Raw genomic sequence first — 17,951 nt, 5'->3', positions numbered from 1 at the left:
CATTATAACTATTCATAACTATTTATAACTATTGCTTTTCATAATAATAGAGCAAAGTGGGTCATTGCCAGGGAGGAACGTGGATGCAGCTCCTGCTGTAACAAGGCTTGGGAAATACTGCGTAAGAAGCAGCACCCCTCATTTGCCCCTGAAAATAATGACTCAACGTATTGACATTCATGCATGTTGCATGAATCTAGTGTCACGTCCACATGTGCTGCTAATTTGGTGTTGCGATCTCTCATTTGAGCATGTGCTTAAAGACAGTCTGTCTCTTAGAAATCAGGCCTCTGTGGCCTGAGCTACTGGGTGAGTAATTTATAAAAGCTAAACAGGGTCCTTAGTGTGGAGCTGTCCAATGAAATATACCCTGTCTGCTTCTGGATGTGCAAGTGGAGATTAAATTTATCCCAAAAGCTCCTGATATTGCTGCTGGGAACCAAGACATCATTTTGTAAGAGCTGCCTGTGCTGAGGCTGGAAAGAACAAAAAAGGTGATGGTCTTCTACAGTGCTGTGTGGGCAGGTTTGAGATGTGCATGGCTCTGCAGAGGGGAAGGAGGAACTGAGACGTGAAAAACGGATTAATGCAAGCAAATGCAAAGATCAGTGGAAAGGAAAGCTGCTGTAGATCTGTCAAGCCAAATATATTTTTGAGATAGTTGAATGAAAAAGTCTTTCTAGATTTGACTCTTTCCTCGAAAAAAATTGAGTAAATATATAAAGTGTCAGTGCTAAGAATGCACAGTAGGAGAGTGGCTTCCGGCTCCCAAAATCACCCCCCAGAGGGCAGAAAGGCCGCAGGCTCTGTCTGTGGCGCGGACAGGAGCTGACCTCACAGCCTGGATGACCCCCCGCCATCAGCGGGCAGACAACCAGACGTTTCCCTTCGCTTCACCCTCGGTCGAAAGTAGCTGGGAGAGCGGCACGCCACTCCGGGGGAGCCGCCCTGCCCGTTCGGGGGGATTTAAGCACCCGAACGCCTCTGTGCCCACAGCAGGGCCCCGCCGAGTCCGCCCGGGCTGCTCGGGAGGCTCCGCGGTGCCAGGCGAAGAGTGGCGGGCCGCGGAGGCCATTTTGGCTGGGGGTCCCTTACCCCCCCCGCCTTTTGGCGGTGTTTCCTGCCCCCTGGTGGTCAGGGCTGGCCGCCGGACCCCCCCCTCCCCGCGCCCCGAAACCTGCGGCACGGACCCCCCCTTCCTCCAGGCTCCCGGCCGTGGAGGCAGCAAAGAGGGGAGGGGGTACCAGTGCCTCGCAGGCGCTTTTAAAAGTGGTGGGATCCCAGGTCAGGTCAAACGCAGAGTTTCAAAGCGGACGCCCGTCCTCAGAACAGCGGGAAAAACTAACAGCGTCCCTGCAGATCAGAGGTACAATAATTGCATTTCCAGCCTTCTATGTGCAATTGCAGAAATATATTTTCCAAAGCATATCTTCTCTCAACTTATACGATGTGAATACACAATTCAGAATAAACATAATCATGCTGCTCTGCAAGAGTTAGTAAGTCTTCCCTGTATCTCTGAGTAAATAGAAGTTAATGTTATAACTAAAAACTAGTGAAAATCCCCAAACCCTCGTGCACAAATATACATTATACCTTGGGTTTTCTTGGAGGCGTGGTTCAAAAAGGAGTATTAACAACTCTAGGAAATAATGTTCACATGCTGCACCAGGCTCCCATTCCCGCAGAAATAGTTTCAGTGTTAACTAGGCAATTGCTAGCACTTTGTTAACACAGCTTAGCATCATGCAAAAACCTGGTCAGTTTGCAGCCTTGGACTTACGGACAAAGCCAAAATTACAGTGGAGGTCAAGGATGACACAGTTCTTTATTTGATTCTTTCCTTTTTCACATTTTGAAAATGCAAATGAGAGGATAAGGTAAAGGAGGAAAAGTTGCAACAACAAGTCCTTAGACCATAATTGTCCGAAGACCCTGGATATTGTGTGGGCATGATCTAAGTGAGCCTGAGGCCTTTAGAGAGCTCCAGGGTAAAATCCCAGCCTCCAGGGATCCTGCCATTTCCTTTCATATAGACAGGATTTCATCCAGTACAACTCTGGGACAATACAGAGGCCTCTGCACAACCTAAGTGTAGAAATCTGGAGTTGCTGAGTTAGTGAGCTGATACACACCTTGATTACTACCTGTATGGCAATCATAGGCACAGCATGGACAGAAGGAGGGCTCTTTAACATCCCTTTATTTCTAAGATTTTAGGTCATCTCAGGCTGATGGAGTCACATACGATGTCTCTTACTGGAATGAGAAAGGGTTAGTAAGACCTCTGGAGGCTACGTTGACGTCCTAGTATTTTCACACAGCTTTTGAAGCAGGCTCAACAGCACATCAATTACACAGAGCCAGCTTATTTCAGCTGTGCCGGCCCCAGATGAGTCTCTAATGTAAACTGAGTTCATCCAAGGGCTACTGACAAAAGCTGGTCAGAAAAATTGCTTTTTTAAAACTTAGATAATGGCAGCTTTTCAGCACACATGAGGAAATTGAAGTTTGATCTGAAAATACTGCTGGAGTGGTTGCTGCAGGTTATACCCAGTACCTCCCATCCCTATCCTGTTTTATGGGTTGAATGACTACCTTGTTTTGGTGATGCTAATTAGGTATTATGGCTGTGATGCCTGAAGAGAGATTAAGTAGAATTAGGGCACTTGGACATGGAGGAAAGTGAGCATAAGACGCTGCTGAAGGACAACACCCATGAATTATAAAATAATTGGATTTACAACAGGTATTAGTCTGCGGAGATTGCTTTTTTCCTAATGGTTTTAGCTGAGAGGTAAGCAGGCTAGAAAAACATATTCAGATTAAATGGAAAAAGGAGAGGTAACCCGGCCCTGAGAGGATCCCCTGCCCTGCCTCACGGCTGCCCACTGCAGGGCAGAGGGGTGCCCTTGGCACTGTGCTGCCCACCATGTCTCCCCCCTCAAATGCACTCTTGGGAAATAGCCTGCAGATTCCCACCTGCCAATTTCAAACCTGTCCCTGTGAGAGCCCAGCCCTGCCCGTCTGGGCTGGATCTGATCCCTGACCTTCACTCAATGCCGCTTGGTTTTCTCTGATAGCTAGGTGAATGATTGCCAGCAGTGGTAAATGATTTACTCCACGTAAAGCAGAGGGGCATATCCCTCATTACACTGCAGAGAAAAAATATTGTTATAGAGCCCCAAAGATTATGAAATTACCTCATTATTTACATAATGAATAAAGGTAAGGATAGTGGTGGTGAAAGAAGCTTATGATTCCTTTTTTCTATGGTAAAAGAAAAATTTGGGGAAAGAGTCTAGATTTTCATAATTATTCCAGAATTTGTAGTTGTGTTCATAGCTGAACACAACGTACTTTTGACAGAGCAGCTTGGTCCAGAATGCCCAGATATATTCAGGCATTTCTGATTATTTAGTAAAGCAAAACTCCAGTGTATTTTGTTCCATATTAGGGCATCTTTTCCTCATGATCATAGCACTATGTGTTTTTCATGCATGTATCGTTGCCACCCCACAGAGCTGACTCCTACCATCTGGTCTTTGTGAAGATGCGGGCTACACAGCCTGGAGGTGAGAAAAACTACATATGCTGCTGGAGCTGCTTATTTTGCTGCAGGAGACACTGGTTTGTTAGTTTGCTAGATTTCCTCACTACTAAATCCAAGCAATATCAGGTCTGAAGGCAGATAACTTCATTGACTGTGTTGCAGGCCCTCAGTCGTGGCCCTCCCAGGCACCACAGCATCAGGGCCCTGAGGCACTCCAGGTGCAGGCACAGCCCTGGGAAACCAGTTAATGCAACTACTAAAACCAGCAGCCAGCTCTACGCCCTTGTCTGAACTGGGGGAACTCTCTAACTTTTGAGCTTGTAATGAAGTGAGTACTTTCCTGAGTGGCGCATTCCTACTCTATTTCTCACAAAATGGATGAAATTTAACCTCCCTTCTCTTCCAACAACTCTCACTTTTTGTGCTGAAGAAAATACCTTCTGCATCTCCTTGAGTCCTTCTGAGACTGCTGGAAAATCACTGCTTAGCACTGCACAAATGAAGTTCTGCTATAGTGACAAAAATTGATGATCACGGTGCCCAGTTCTGCCTTTACTTCTCTACGCAAAAATTGTGTGCTGATGAATTAGGCTTGCAAATAGTTCAGGCAAAATTTATTTACAGCTCTATTTTGTTATGAATTTGGAATGAAATCTGATTGATGGGAATGACCATCAGGAGTAAAGGAGGAAGATATTTTGGTTGTAGTGTGGTACTGATGATTTCACTGGATTTGAGATGGACAAAATTGTGGTAATCAAGGATTCAAGAATAATACAAACAGATATGATTTGAATTGATATTGTAAGGAAACAGTGGCAAGAACTGAAGAATGGAGGAGGAGTTATGATCAAAAAGCATTTGTGTGTAAAAGTATATATATATTTTTGTGTGTGTGTGTGTGTGTGTGTGTGTATAATCAAACTGTGAATTGATACGTTATCACAATACAACTTACTATTCAGGAATATGCAGGCCATTAATTTTTCCAGATAGGTGATTTAAAGCTAGATTAGATCTTAAAACCAGCCCTTCATTATTTTGCCAGTCAATATGCGCTTGCCAGTAAAAGCCCTTGAGACAGTTAAATAGTAAGTAGTCCCTCAACAGTATTAAAAAATGGAAATTCTTAAAAGCATCAACTTAAAAATACCTTTTTTTCAGTTTTTAGGAAATGTTACAATAACTCCTAGCTATAGCTTTTCATTTGCACTCTTTGAAAAGCCACATGCCATGCAACAAATATGCAAATATTTTTTAAAAGCTGTTTTTTAATAGAAATTGTATGATTATTATTGACAGAATTAATACTCCCGCAATTCCATATTTCACTCACATTGTATTAACAAGTACATACTTTCCAGATACATATAGCATCTTTCTAGATTTTTCTGGTGGGAACTTTGAGGAAGATGTTGAAAGGGCTGGTGAAACTCTATGTGGTTTGAGGTAACCTGCCTGAGATTTTTGCAACTTGCCTATGGTGGTATCATCATATTGTTCTGATTTTAGTATCACAATCCATTCCCTAGCATTTGCCAGCAATTGGTACCCAAACGAGGTGACCATCCCTCTTCACAGGACAACTTCCCTGAGTAGCTTTTGAGGAACTGACATTGGGCACAGTTTGATTGTGTTTGACATGGCTGTGACAAAATCCCATTTGATGCTATCCAGTAAGAATGCCCCCATCTTCCACAACACCCATGTAATCTCCCCTACCTGCTATACTTTTTCAGCCCTTCAGACCTCAAAGATTTGTCCTCCTACTGACCCGCTTGTTGAGGCCTTGAAGCTTGAAGATTTGGCCAAATGCGTATGAGTTATGTGCCCAAAATACATGCACCCCTAGTCCCGTGATAGGCACGTGTCTGCTCATACGATGAGAGTTTTCACTGGTGCTCAGCAACGGGATGACGTGATGGGATGTGCGTGGATCTTACTGCAGAGAATTGTTTCTCCCATGACCAAAATTTTGGCTGTTCATTCATGCCGTGTGATGGAGAAGCCTTCATTTTGGTCATCTCAGGGGTGCATTTCCAGACATGGGATGGGAAAAGATCTGGGCATGTGGGTCTTGAGTACCACTCCTTGGACTGTGCCTGACGCAGCCTGGTTGGAAGCCAGAGCACAATTGCAATCAAACACTCGTTAGATGGCCATTAGGAAATATGCATTTGTTTAATGCTGAGCTTGATGCCAGACAAGCGATGGCTTCCTCATTGTCACAGTCCCATTGTCATACAATGCCTTTCTTTATTTTTCTCGTTTGCATTAAAATTGTCCAAAAACTGGGCAAGAAGTTGACCATTTCGACTGCAAAGCGACTTACTGCATGCTTTTGGTACCTACAGTGGTGAACATGATGAGTACTACCGATGTTGGGTAACGCTGGTCTGTCTACCTGGTGAGCAGAGGAGAAAGACGAGCTTCCACAGCCGGGAGGAGGCAGGGCTTGTGAAACCTAGCGAGAACCCAAAGCTTTTGCTGGGGTTACGTTTTGGGGCCACGATGGAGAAGCGGGTCCGGCCGCGGGAAGGGTGGCAGTCAGCAAGGGGTTAAGTGCCAGGCTGACTGCGGGGGGGACGAGCGATGGGACCGGGGGTCGCGGTTCTGGCAGGGAGCCAGGCCAGGGCGAGGGAGTGGGAGAGGGCGAGGAGCGGAGCGGGGCCGGGCCCGGCCCGGCCCGGCCCGGCCCGGCCCGGCGCTCCTTCCTCTCCTCCCCGCCGGCCCCACCGGTCGGGGCCGCCGCCAGGCTTAGTCAGAGGAATGTGGGTGGGACTCCCTCCTCCCTCGGCGCCTTAAAAACCCGCTCGGACCCAGCCGCACGCATTCTCCCGTCCCGGCGGCGCGTCCTCGCCACACCCCACCCCACCCGCGACGCTCGATCTCGCCGGGCAAGGATGGTGGTGTGCGGCCTCGCGTGTTGGAGGTGCAGGTGGCTCCTGCCCCTGCTGCTGGGCCTGGCCATCATCATGGGCATCATCGCCCTGGCGGGCCGGGGCTGGCTGGAGTCGGAGTCGGAGCCCTACGTGTTGCAAGCGTCCCTGTGGGAGAGCTGCACGCGGGGCGAGGCGGACCTCAACTGGAACTGCGAGTCCCTCATGGACTACGGTAAGCGGGGAGCGCCCCGGGGCGCCCGGCCCGGAGCGGCGGCTTCGGGGGGTGCCGGTGCCGCCAGCGGTCTCCCCGCCTCCGCTGGGGAGCAGCGGCTCTCTGCGGGGGGGTTGCGCCTGCAGAACCTGCAGAAATGGAGTTTCAGGGCTTAAGCCAGCAAAGAAACGCGGGTCTAAGCCGCTTCAGAGCAATATCTTCTGTCGTGCAACGCTGGGAAGCCAGGGTGTTGGTGTTTTGGGTTTTTAAAAAAAACTTACTTCACACCCAGACTCAGAGAGCCAACTGGCCACAAGTCCCTCCTCCGGTCTGCTGTCTCTCAGCTGGCTGCAGTCCCGGCAGCCTCGCCTGGCAGTAGCCAGCCCCCCTCCCTGTGCCTGTCGCTGGCCTCGCTGGTCTGATGGTGAGCGTGGAAACCTTCATGCAGGTAGCGTGTGCAGAGCCACACCTGGGCAATAGGAACGTGGTGTGTGTCGTCTTCCCGTCCCGTCCCCGGTCCCCCCCGCCCTCCAGAGGAAGACAGCACCTTAATTTAACCCTGCCTGGCCAAGGAGAGTGGCTGTTAGGGTGTCTCCCGACCTGCAGCTTAAAATGGCCTGATGTGGGTCTGCAGGCAGACAAAAAAATGCCCTTTCCTCTGGATACCTCTCTATTGCACTGGGGCCTAAATCCGGGGATAATCACGTCTCTGTTTGAACTTGCTGAGCTGCTTCTGTGTCTCTGGATCTTCATCACCAGCATAATATTCCTACTGCACACTCCCAGTTTCTGGGCTTTTTGGGGGACTTTTTGGTTTGTTTGGGTTTTTTTGTTTTTTTTTTTTGTTTTGTTTTTTTTTTTTTTTCTAGAACACGTGGGTCTGATTATATCTACTTTTTAAGCAAAATAGTTCGGGACAAATAAGCAGACCCGCCTTGAGATTCTGGATGAGGGTACTTTGGGGACTGGGAAGCGGGAAGGGTGTGTTCCAGCCGGGACTGCTTCCCTGTGCAGATCCCATGCTGCCTGAGCACAGCGGGCTGGCTTCCAGAAGCTTTTCATTGCAACACTCAGGTGTAAACTGAATCCTGAATATATTGTAAGAGCAGTGGCTTCATTTCTCAGCCAGGTGATGACTGCAGGTTTTACTGTAGGTGGAAGAAATCTGGGTAGTGTGACAAAAATATCTGTCTCCTCATTAGTGAAGAAAAGCTAATGCGGAGTTGCTGAAATTTGCATTGCACAGGGAGGTAGCTAATACAGTAGAGCTGCTGAAACTTGCTTTCTCCTGTAGTGACACTGCTGCTCATGTCCCTGAGCACTGATGGGTGTGTGCTTTGAGTCAGCCCTGAGCGTTGTGAGGCAAAAGGAACTTTCTGCTGTGTTTTTTTTTCTAGTTAACAAGCTGTCAGAGAAGACTAGTATCCTTGACTTTGCTTATTTAAGCCTTGGCCTATTTAAACCAAAGCTTACTTAGATCCTTGGCTTATTTATACCAGTGTGACTTTGCCTCTTCTCTAATTTTCATTACATCAATGCCACTGTCTACTCAAATGCTATTTGCATCTAGAGACAGGATGTAACATATGAGTTCAGTCTTGATTTATTTGGTTTCCTTTTTTCTATGCTAATGCAATTAGGCTTAAAATAGATGAGAGCGTTTACAAAGGAAAAAATGCCTAGCAGGCATTTACAGTACTGCTGCAGGAAAATAAAAGTTAATTAATTGAGATGCATAACTTGTGTTTTGCATACAGTAACTACTATACACTAACCATCCTGTGCCTCTCTGGATGAAATGAAAACTTTAGAGTGGATCCCCATTAATAGGAAGCTTCATTAGACAGTTTCTTAATTGATGTGTGGCATGTGTACGGAAGAGAAAAAACATCAGTCACTTATTTTAAATGGGGGAAAAGGGGCAGGAACAGACAAAGATTAGCCAATAGGAGTGTCCCCTAAACTGCATTGCTTCTTAAATGCACATTTGCAAATGCCACATGAGAGGGAGGAAGTGAAAAGGGAAGAAGAATAGGATGTCACTTGGTAGGGAGGTGGGGAAGGGATTTTGTTTAAAGCTCTTTACTGGTTTGTGTCTGGGAAGGACCTGGCTGGCAGCATCTGTGTATTATCAAGATGTTGCAAGGCAGAGCTGCTGTACTGCACTATCATATGACTCAAGATGACTTAGTCTGGACCATTGAAGGAATAAACTGTTGACTGTGTGTTTAAAACATTGGTAAACCGTCAGCTATGACAAGGATTGTTTGCAATGTGGTTACTTGGAGAGAGTGATTGTCATTATAGTGATGAGGCTGTAAGTTTAGGAGAAACATTTGTGGGTGGCTGCGTCCTCCTGGTTCTGAACGGCTGCTCCCAGCGACTTTGCTTTGAATTATCACTGTAAAAGATGGGCGTGTATGTGTGCAGTAAAGGTGATCCCGTAGAGGTTAACTCTTATATATTCCTAACAGGCAGTTGGTATTCATTAAGTATACAACAGCCAACCTAGAAAAAGGGAAGCATTCATCTGGATCCTTAGTAGGAGTCAGGAAAAAAAGTAATCTAGAAGTAGGAGCCCAGCCTTTGTGAATCATGTTTCACTGCGACTGTGCCACTGTACATGTGTCCTTAGAGGCATGGACTTTGATACAACAGATTATTGGTGAAGCTGAGTGCATGTGTTGACTTCACTGAGGGGCCAGGTAAATAAAGGAGGAATGTTACATGTATGCTTATCTTCTCAGTACGCCTCTCTTCTGTCTGATTTACGATGCAAGGATGTAGTAGAGACAAACTTACTTAGTTTATAGTGTCAGCTGAGTGCAGGCACTTGGAAAATGTTGATGGCAGAGGTGTAGCAGTTGGTGTCCCTGTCTACACCCAGAAAACATTTACTGCAACTTCCTAGTGAAAGCTCTCAGTGAGCAGGCGAGGCTGGTGTCCTGCCAGTGGGCTTTGCTGGCCCCTGGGCAGGTGCCCTTCCACGGCTAGCAACCTGCAGACCTTAAAAACTGGAAATCTATAGGATTGTGCCTCTCCTGAGCTCACAGCAGAGACAAGTGGCTGAAGCCAGGTTTTTACTAGTGGGCTTTTATTTAATAGTTTGGTAGTATAGCAGTTGCTTTTCCTGCACTCCTAAAGCCTTAACAGAGCTCTGATTCCCAGTATTAATTCCCAGCCAGCCCTCCCAACAAACCTTTGTTTCTGGGCTGTCCAGTGCTCGTGGTGGGTAAGCACATACCTTCCCCTCACCAGTCATGCTACCATGGAAGTTTGCACATTATGTGAGCAAGAAGATATTACTGACAGTGCTCTCTTGCTCACAGTACACTGCTCCTTTTTGTCAACAAAAGCAGATATTTTTGGGCATTCTATGGAATGGGGTCTTAGGGCTGAACAAGAATTGCTACTGGCATTTATATACAGAAAAATAACTACAATATAAAAGCATTCCTCATCTATGCATGTCATGGTAAAAAATTCTACCCTGAGATTCCAGATATTCACAAGCTAACGAACTAGCTTCTACTTTTTGTAAGTAAGTGAACAAAGATGAGAAAGGCTTGTTACTTCAAATCCTGTAGCAGTTCATCTTCCTGCTAGACTATTTTCCCAGTCCTTTTATGCATTTATAAAGGGAAATCTAGATTTAAATATACGCTGTAGAGCTTCCGTCTCCTCCCTGGTGAGCCTGAGGCACAGCCAAATAAAATCAGGAAATATGCCTAACACTAAGGCTGTGTTGCTTGATTTTTTTTTTTTTCCTCATTTTGTCATATTACTGGTGCTCATCATTAACTTTAAATAATCCCAACCCCTCCTAGTTATTCACATGATAACATTTGCAGCTTAGTTAGTTTCCATAGCTTGATTAATGATGACTACGTAAGAAAACTCTTAAACCTTCCTAATAATTACAGACCTTCAGCTCTCAAACAGTTTTGTTTTTTTAATGTTCTTTCAACACCACCTAATTGATAAATACTTTTCTGCTGATTAGATGCAAAGAACTTGACTATTCTTTGAGGCAAAGCCAACCTGGAATGCTAATACCTCCGACTGTTCTGCTTTTTTGCTCTCCTATTCTTCTCTCGTCTTTATGCAGCCCCAAATTACTGTGGTGTTATTGTTTGATTCCATAGACAGACATCATATTTATGACTATTTTGAGTAAGAAATACTCTCTCTGCCAAGTGAAGGTACTTCAGAATTTTCTATTTTTAGGGAAAACTTAAATTCTGGCTAAATGTCTTGTGATTACAAGGTACTTCTGAGCACAAATCAGCTAGAAACTGGGGCTGCTCTATCTTTCTGTGAGACTGAGCAGGTCTCTCCAGCTCTTAAGGCAGCAAACAGTGAGTGTAAACCCACACCTCCCCCCTCCTGGGAGCCATAGGCAGAAGATCTTGCAGGTGGAGACAGGAGAGCTGGGTGCCTGTGGGGGCTCAGTCAACTCTAAAGAGAACTCTGGGAGAAAAAGGAGCTGGGAAAGCCTGATGTGATAGGTATGGGGATGAGGGGGATCCTGCAAGGAGAAGCAGCAATTTCAGTTGGAGCCCTGGAGCAGCCCCTCTGCTGAAAGCTCTCCCTGTTGGCGGGGGTAGCAATGGTTTGTGTGGGAAAGGAGTGTGCCAGGCCTCACCTATGCTTGGAAAGGTGCAGACTCCCACCCCAACCTCTTCCATCAGTCACCTATTAGAAGAGTTCCAGTTAATCTTTTGAGATTTCTCTTACATTGTGTATATATACAAGTCTGGAGCTTTTTGTTGCTCTTCCTGCTGATGTTCATGTGGCAGGCTGGCCATTCTATGGCTGTTGTTTAGTCCAGCCCAGAGTAGGCCCAGCACTGTGGCCAGCACCTCGGTCCTATCAGGTCTTGTCAGTATCAACCTGCTGATAACTGCCTGCTGGAGAAGATAATCCAGCAGGAGAAGGAGAGGAAGGTACGGGTTCACCAGCACTGAGCTCTGTCACATGTGAGCACAAAACCCACTGAATTTCATAATGTTGGTGCCTACTACTGCCCTGTTTCTGAAGACCTGAAACAAAGCTGGGCTTGATATTAATCTTCCTGACAAGACATCTCCTACAGCTATGTGTTGTCATTTTCATATTGCCAGAGACAAGAAGATAAATCACTGTGAGCCAAGCTGGGGCTGACCTGTAGCCAAAAGCCTGTTACACTTGTAAAGTAAGGACAGAGGATATGGAAATAGCAGAGAGCACTGGGGGATTTTTGGCTTGTATCTCTTCCAGTCATGTCTGTGTTGCACCAAACCTCAAGGTGTCTAGCCTGCAGGTGCATCTGAGTTTGCAACCTAAATTTTATCAGACAGATGCCAGACTTGGCTTCCTACATTGTGCTAGCATATGTAATACATCTGAAAGGGGATGTGCTTTAATAACTAGGAGTTCCTTCTTGTTGGTGCTTTTTTAGCGCAAATATCAATAAATAGCACTGCTAGGTCATTTAGTCTGAATGACTTTTCCTGGGCTGGCTGTGTGCTATGCTTAAATATCCCTTTATATTAGTTATCCCTAAATAAATCTTCTTGTGGAGACAATACCCAGTACCTGCATTAGGTATATCAGAGAATATTTTATATGGAAAGATTTTATCAGACCACTGATGTCACTTTAATCTCTAGACACTCATTGGGTGTCCTCCCTACCTCCTGACCTTGCAGCACTCTCTTAGTGAAGGGGTATGAAACACACACACCTGGCTGAAGGAGAACTAATTAAAATAGTTTTTGCTGTCTCAAGTAGCTCCAAGAAAGGAAAGGGGAAAGAAAACCCTTTTCCTTACCCTTTCTATGCCAGCATGACTCACTTCAGGTGGTGGTGGTTGGGGGTGGGGTTTGGCCAAGATCTGGCTGACGGATGGCTGCTGTATTTCAGTTTTGCTATTGCAATAGCGGGGAAAGAAACCAGTTCTGACGATTCTAATGAAAATAGCTGTAAAACAGTGCTTTGTTTTCAGGGAGTAAATTGATGTACGTAGTAGAGGTTTCTGAGATAGTTTTACTGCATTCTCTGTCTTAAATTACTAGTTTTTTCCCACTTATGCAACTAGTAGAGTACATGAGTTAAGGTAGAGGATTTTTAACTCTTTAGGAAAAGGTTCTCTCTCTCTCACTTTTTCCTCTTAGTTTTTGCACAGAAAGAATGGAGGCTAAGTTGAAAGCAAGGTGTCTCCAGAGTTGCTTCCAGCCATGTTGGAACAGACAGCTCTGATGAAAGAGAGGTTTTCTTGGAAAATGTTCTGACCTAGATAGATCTCACCGCTGTCTTTATTCCTACATTAGAGGGAGCTCGGGATCTGGTCCTACCTCTGTCTGAATGTGTGAAAGTAGAGACCCATGTTATGCAGATGTGGGAAGTGAGCTGTGATGACAGCTGATGGGAAAACAAAGCAGTAGCCAGTATGGTTTAGCCCATGTGGGCAGGTGTCCTGCCTCCAGGGCAGGAACACCTTCGCTTGTGGTTGTTTGCATTGGGCTCACCTGAACTCCTGCTTGGTTTCTAAAGAGGACCGGGTCTGGCCATAAAGAGGGCCTTGTCACAAGCCCATGTTACTGCAAAAGGGGACTTGCTGGCTGTTTTTCTGGGAGGTTTTCTTACCTTTGTTGCCCCAGCTCTAGCCTATGGTGGGTGAGTTCTGGGTGCTGGTGCTGCTCTGCTGGGATAAGGCTACTTGCTTGGTGTCTGAGCCTCTCCAGCCTGCAGTTGCTTGATCCTAAGAATCTGCACCACTTCATCCCATCAAATGTCAAAGTAATGACTCTTCCACTCTAACTCAGATTCTGCTGTTTCGACTCCATCTGCTACATTATAGCTGTCTGTAAATTTTTTCAGTGGTGAATAGATGTTTATCTTCAAGAGCTTTCTCTTTGTGATCTCTCACTTCAACTATTCCAAATCCATTTCTTTTTGGTCATGCTAATTTTGCTCCACATGCCTTATTCTTGTCATAAACAGTCAAGAAGCTGTATGCTGACAGCACTATTATTTCACAGCAGTTATCTCCTGTGGTGACACCCTCTTGTCTGCTCTCATAATTCCCCATGCATAGAAGTGGTTTTGTAAACTTGCATGTCGAACAGGAATGGTAATGATAAAGTAAGTTCTCAGTGGTTGTGTACCCTGTCTGCTCAGATGTCTGTGGGTCTCTTACAGATATGGAGTCTGGAGGTGTTATGTCTATTACCATGCTGCACTATACCCCTCTCCTTCAGCAGGACAAGTTAGTGGGCAGAGAGTTCTGTGCTGTTCCATCAACAATGGGGCCTCTTCGGTCTGCAGCTGTGCATTTGAGGCATCCAATATTGCTTTGGCATAGGGCATGCTTCTTACAGTAAAGGATTTTAATGAAAAATGATTAAAGGAAACCAAAGATCTGCAACGACCTACAGTTCAGTGCATTGCTGTGTGTAACAACTTTCTTGTTTTCTCTTCAAGGGTGGGGGAGAGCAGCAGCTGCCACATACCTTGTTGGCTTTGTGATCCTGGTCATCTGTTTTGCCCTTGCAGTCATTGCATTCTCAATCGAGATACTCCGCTTCAATTTTGTGCGAGGAATTGGAGGCTTGCTCTTTGTTGTTGGTAAGGCTGAGCGCAAACACGACGTTATTCAATGTAAAACAGGCATCAGCAGAAAAACATGCTAGATGGAGCCTCCCTTATGAAATAAGCCATCTTTGGTTTATGACTCATTTTCATGGGGAACAAGGAAAGGTTGATTTATGCTCTGAAAGAATAATGGTTAGGGAAGCTCCAGTAGCCTTTGTCAGTTACACTTTCTCAAAAGCAGTGTATGGGGGCAACCAACACCTTTGACCCTGCATGTCACATGCTAAGAGTTAGGAGCTTGAGAGCCCCAGGTGCTTCTCATCTTCCCAAAGGGAGGAGGAGTGACAGGGTTATGGTACAAGTGGGAGGTAACTGGCTCCACAGGGATCACGGTGCCTGGCTGTTGGACAGAGCTGGTCACGGCATGCAGGTATGTGCCTTAGCAACCTGGCAATGTCAGCCATAGCTGCTGCAGTCGGATAGGTGTGGGGATCTGCCTTGGCCAGAAGTCACGTATCTCTAAGAATGCAGATTTGATCATAGGACTGAAGCTAATCCTAAAAGGATATGCAGTTATCTCCAGCTACCTTTTTAGTGGGAAACATAATACATTCATTGTCATTTACTCCTGTTTTTCTTTCTTTCTCTCCAGCTGCATTCCAGATCATAGGCTTGGTCATCTACCCAGTGAAATTCACAGAAGACATTCCACTGACAGGAGATAATATGTTTAGCTGGGCCTATGGCTTCGGTTGGGCCAGCACTGTTGTTGTAATAGGTTGTGCTTTCTTCTTCTGCTGCCTCCCTAACTGGGAAGATGAAGTCCTGGGAAACATCAAGCCTACCTATTACTACTCCTCCCCAGAGAGAGCACCGTACTTAAATTGAAACATTAAATCCGAGTACAATCAGCTGTCAAAACAACAGAGGAGCACCTCTGATGTAAATTCGGTGCATCTATAGGAGACTGAAAAAACCCACCTTATTTCTCCAGAGTATTTCTTACCAGCCCGGGCAATAAATTAGTAAAAACATTGGCATCTTTAAGCAAATAGCTTTTACCGAAAGTATTATTTCCATATTCTCATGTTGAGTCTGTTTGGGTGGTTTACTTGCTCCTTCCCCTCCCAACTAATTGAGTCATCCTTATTTTATTCAAACATTTGCTTATGAATAAAGATGTAGTGTTTCAAGTGTAGAAAGGAACAGAGATTTTAAAGAACCCATTAGAGGGACCTGCAAGTTATTTTGTTTTTACCTATGACAAAATTGCTTTAAATGGAACTAGAAAAAAAAAAACTTTCAAAGAATGCTTTTTCTTCCACCAAAGTCAGTCCCAAGGAAGGAACTTCCCTGAGACTATCACAGCTACATGCTGCCTAAGAACCTCTTCTCATTCCTGTTACTGGACTATTGTTGACTATTAGCTATTTGAATTAAGGCGGGAAAATAAAATAAAAATTTATTTTCCACCAATTGGTGCTGGTGGATGGAGATCTCCTCTAAAGCATGGAGCTGGTGTGTATAACTGGCTAATGTAACACCTATTGGTGTTTTTATGGCCACTGCAGGACTTATGATGGAGCCACATATAATTTAATATACCTTGTCACAGAGAGAATCAATAAACTTTCAGCTGTTAAACCACGTATATTTTTACATGGCATTTGAGGGATGCTGATTTAGAAAATACCTTTGAGTAGAAACATACACTGTTCTTTATGACTACCTTTTTAAAACTGCAGTGTTTGAATTATCAGCTGTGCTTTGGAGGGAAATCTTAGCATAAGGTGTTGAAAACCTCCAAAAGTTTCTAAAGCACACTGTAGGTACTCCGAAGTTTAGTAAACTTGGGGGTGCTTTGTGAGTCACTAGGGATAACAGGTAAAAATAGAAAAGCAGTTCTGTGAGCAATTTACATATGCAGACTTCATACAGACACACGTCTTGGGAGTAATCTGTCTGGCTCATAGCTTGTGTTTCTGGAGTCAGTGATTCCCAGTAAGTATTCCAGTGAAACAGAGCTGTGTCTGTATTGGTCATGGACCTGCAGCAGCTTACAGCAGATTTAATTATGGTCTGTAATCTTTGTCAGAGCTTTCTTCATTGGGAACCAAGAGGCTCATTTGTTGAGCTCCTCTTCCAGCTATGGGGGAAGTAGCTCTAACAGACAGATTTGAGGTGGGTACACATAGGGTGGAAAGCAAATGCTGCATGTTACTCGGACTTATTTCTTACTATTGTGAACCCAGTACTTAGGAGAGTGTAAGTGTGTGTGGGTATATGTGTTCAGCCACATGTACAGAATAGGACTTAGAAAACATTAACCACCATACTGTAAAGCTGAAGTCATTTAGAACTAAGCTTTTTCAATGCCCAATATTTCTTGTATTATATATTGTATAGCTTTCTGTTTTGTAACACCTTTCTAAATTTGGTAATTCTATATACTGTGTGTGATCCTGTTTTGGAAAGGCCAGGTTACTTCTGAAGGTCCCTTCCAGGCCTGTATTCTATAACTTTACAGAGTGTAAACATCCGCAGACTTCAGAACTGTGTTACAAGCTCAGTTGTGGCGTATACAATCAACTGTATTTATGATTCTTGCTGAAGAGAGAATCCTCTGACAAATGTGTCCTTTTTTTTTTTCCCCCCTCCTTTTCTGTACAGTACTAGCTAGTGGGAAATGCTGTGTGGACTTACCTGCATCATGAGTAATGATAGTACCTACTTTTTAGTGAATTCAGGACACAGCAGAGAATCCCAAGTCTGGCAGATCTTTGCACAGCTAAAGCTGAGAAGGAGAAAAGATGTAAGAAAATGGACACCCTTCCTAATGAGAGGGAGGATGATATGGTAATAGGGTTTAGCATAACTTAAGTATTTTGTATGGTTTTTTATAAGCTTTGTCATAACTTGTCAAAAAAGCACAAATGTAAAATAAACTTGGCTCTGAATATACTGGGAGGGGTAGTATAATCAGCATGTTGCACAATTAAGGTGTTTGGGAGAAAGCTATTGCAAATAGTCATTAATTACTCTCAAGTGATACTAATGTATGTGGCACTCCTTTCAAATGTGGTGGCTTAATTAAAACTGTTTTAACTGACGGTTGTAGAAGCCTGGTGGTGTTTGTGGTTCATGGATTCATTTCATAAACTGAAGCAAATAGCCATTCTTTCCTTCTCTTAATGTAAATGTCAGTATAAAGTGTTGGGTTAATAAAATGAAGTTGAAGACCTCATGTCCAGGAGGCAACAACTTCATTTTCCAGTCAAACAAGCTTGAGTATATGCTGCAAAGCATGTCTGTGTGCTTTCATTGGAAGTGCCAGGCATAGAAAGCTCTTTGCTGAGCCAGGACCTCTTAAAAGCGTCACAACTCTATAAACATTTCAAGTACGTAACGGTCTACAAGAGGTCTCAGATATGGGAAGCCTGTTCTTTTTTTATCAAAACTGACAAATACCTTTCCTATACTGATCAAGAACTTTAAGTAGTGAGAAAAAGAGGGAGTACTTGCCTGCTATTTTCAGTGGAAGACTGCACTTACCCTGTGATTAGAAACCTTCCCATTTCTAACCTCAGATTATGCATGGCCTGCATATAGCCCTGTGCTAGTAGCATTCTGTATCCTGAACAACTCTTTCTTCCCCTTTTTTAGAGACTAAATCTACTGTCAGCCGCTGCTGTGTTAAACCAGCTCGTGGCTTCTGATTTCTGGAAAGATG

At 44.7% G+C, this 17,951-nt stretch overlaps 1 protein-coding gene across 1 annotated transcript; it reads left to right on the top strand.

The window, feature by feature from the left end:
* Positions 1-6,404: 6,404 nt before the first annotated feature.
* LOC141940893 (p53 apoptosis effector related to PMP-22-like) lies at positions 6,405-17,330 on the top strand. The gene is made up of 3 exons (XM_074862638.1): positions 6,405-6,667; positions 14,111-14,254; positions 14,874-17,330. The coding sequence occupies exons 1-3, from the start codon at positions 6,457-6,459 to the stop codon at positions 15,107-15,109; spliced, it is 591 nt and encodes a 196-aa protein (XP_074718739.1). The 5' UTR covers positions 6,405-6,456; the 3' UTR covers positions 15,110-17,330.
* The last annotated feature ends 621 nt before the right edge of the window (positions 17,331-17,951 follow it).

This window comes from Strix uralensis, chromosome 3 (genome assembly GCF_047716275.1).
Source record: "Strix uralensis isolate ZFMK-TIS-50842 chromosome 3, bStrUra1, whole genome shotgun sequence".
In the NCBI taxonomy this organism is placed as follows: domain Eukaryota; kingdom Metazoa; phylum Chordata; class Aves; order Strigiformes; family Strigidae; genus Strix; species Strix uralensis.
The sequence above is the reverse complement of the archived record's forward strand: the minus strand, read 5'-3'. Positions and strand labels throughout refer to the sequence as shown.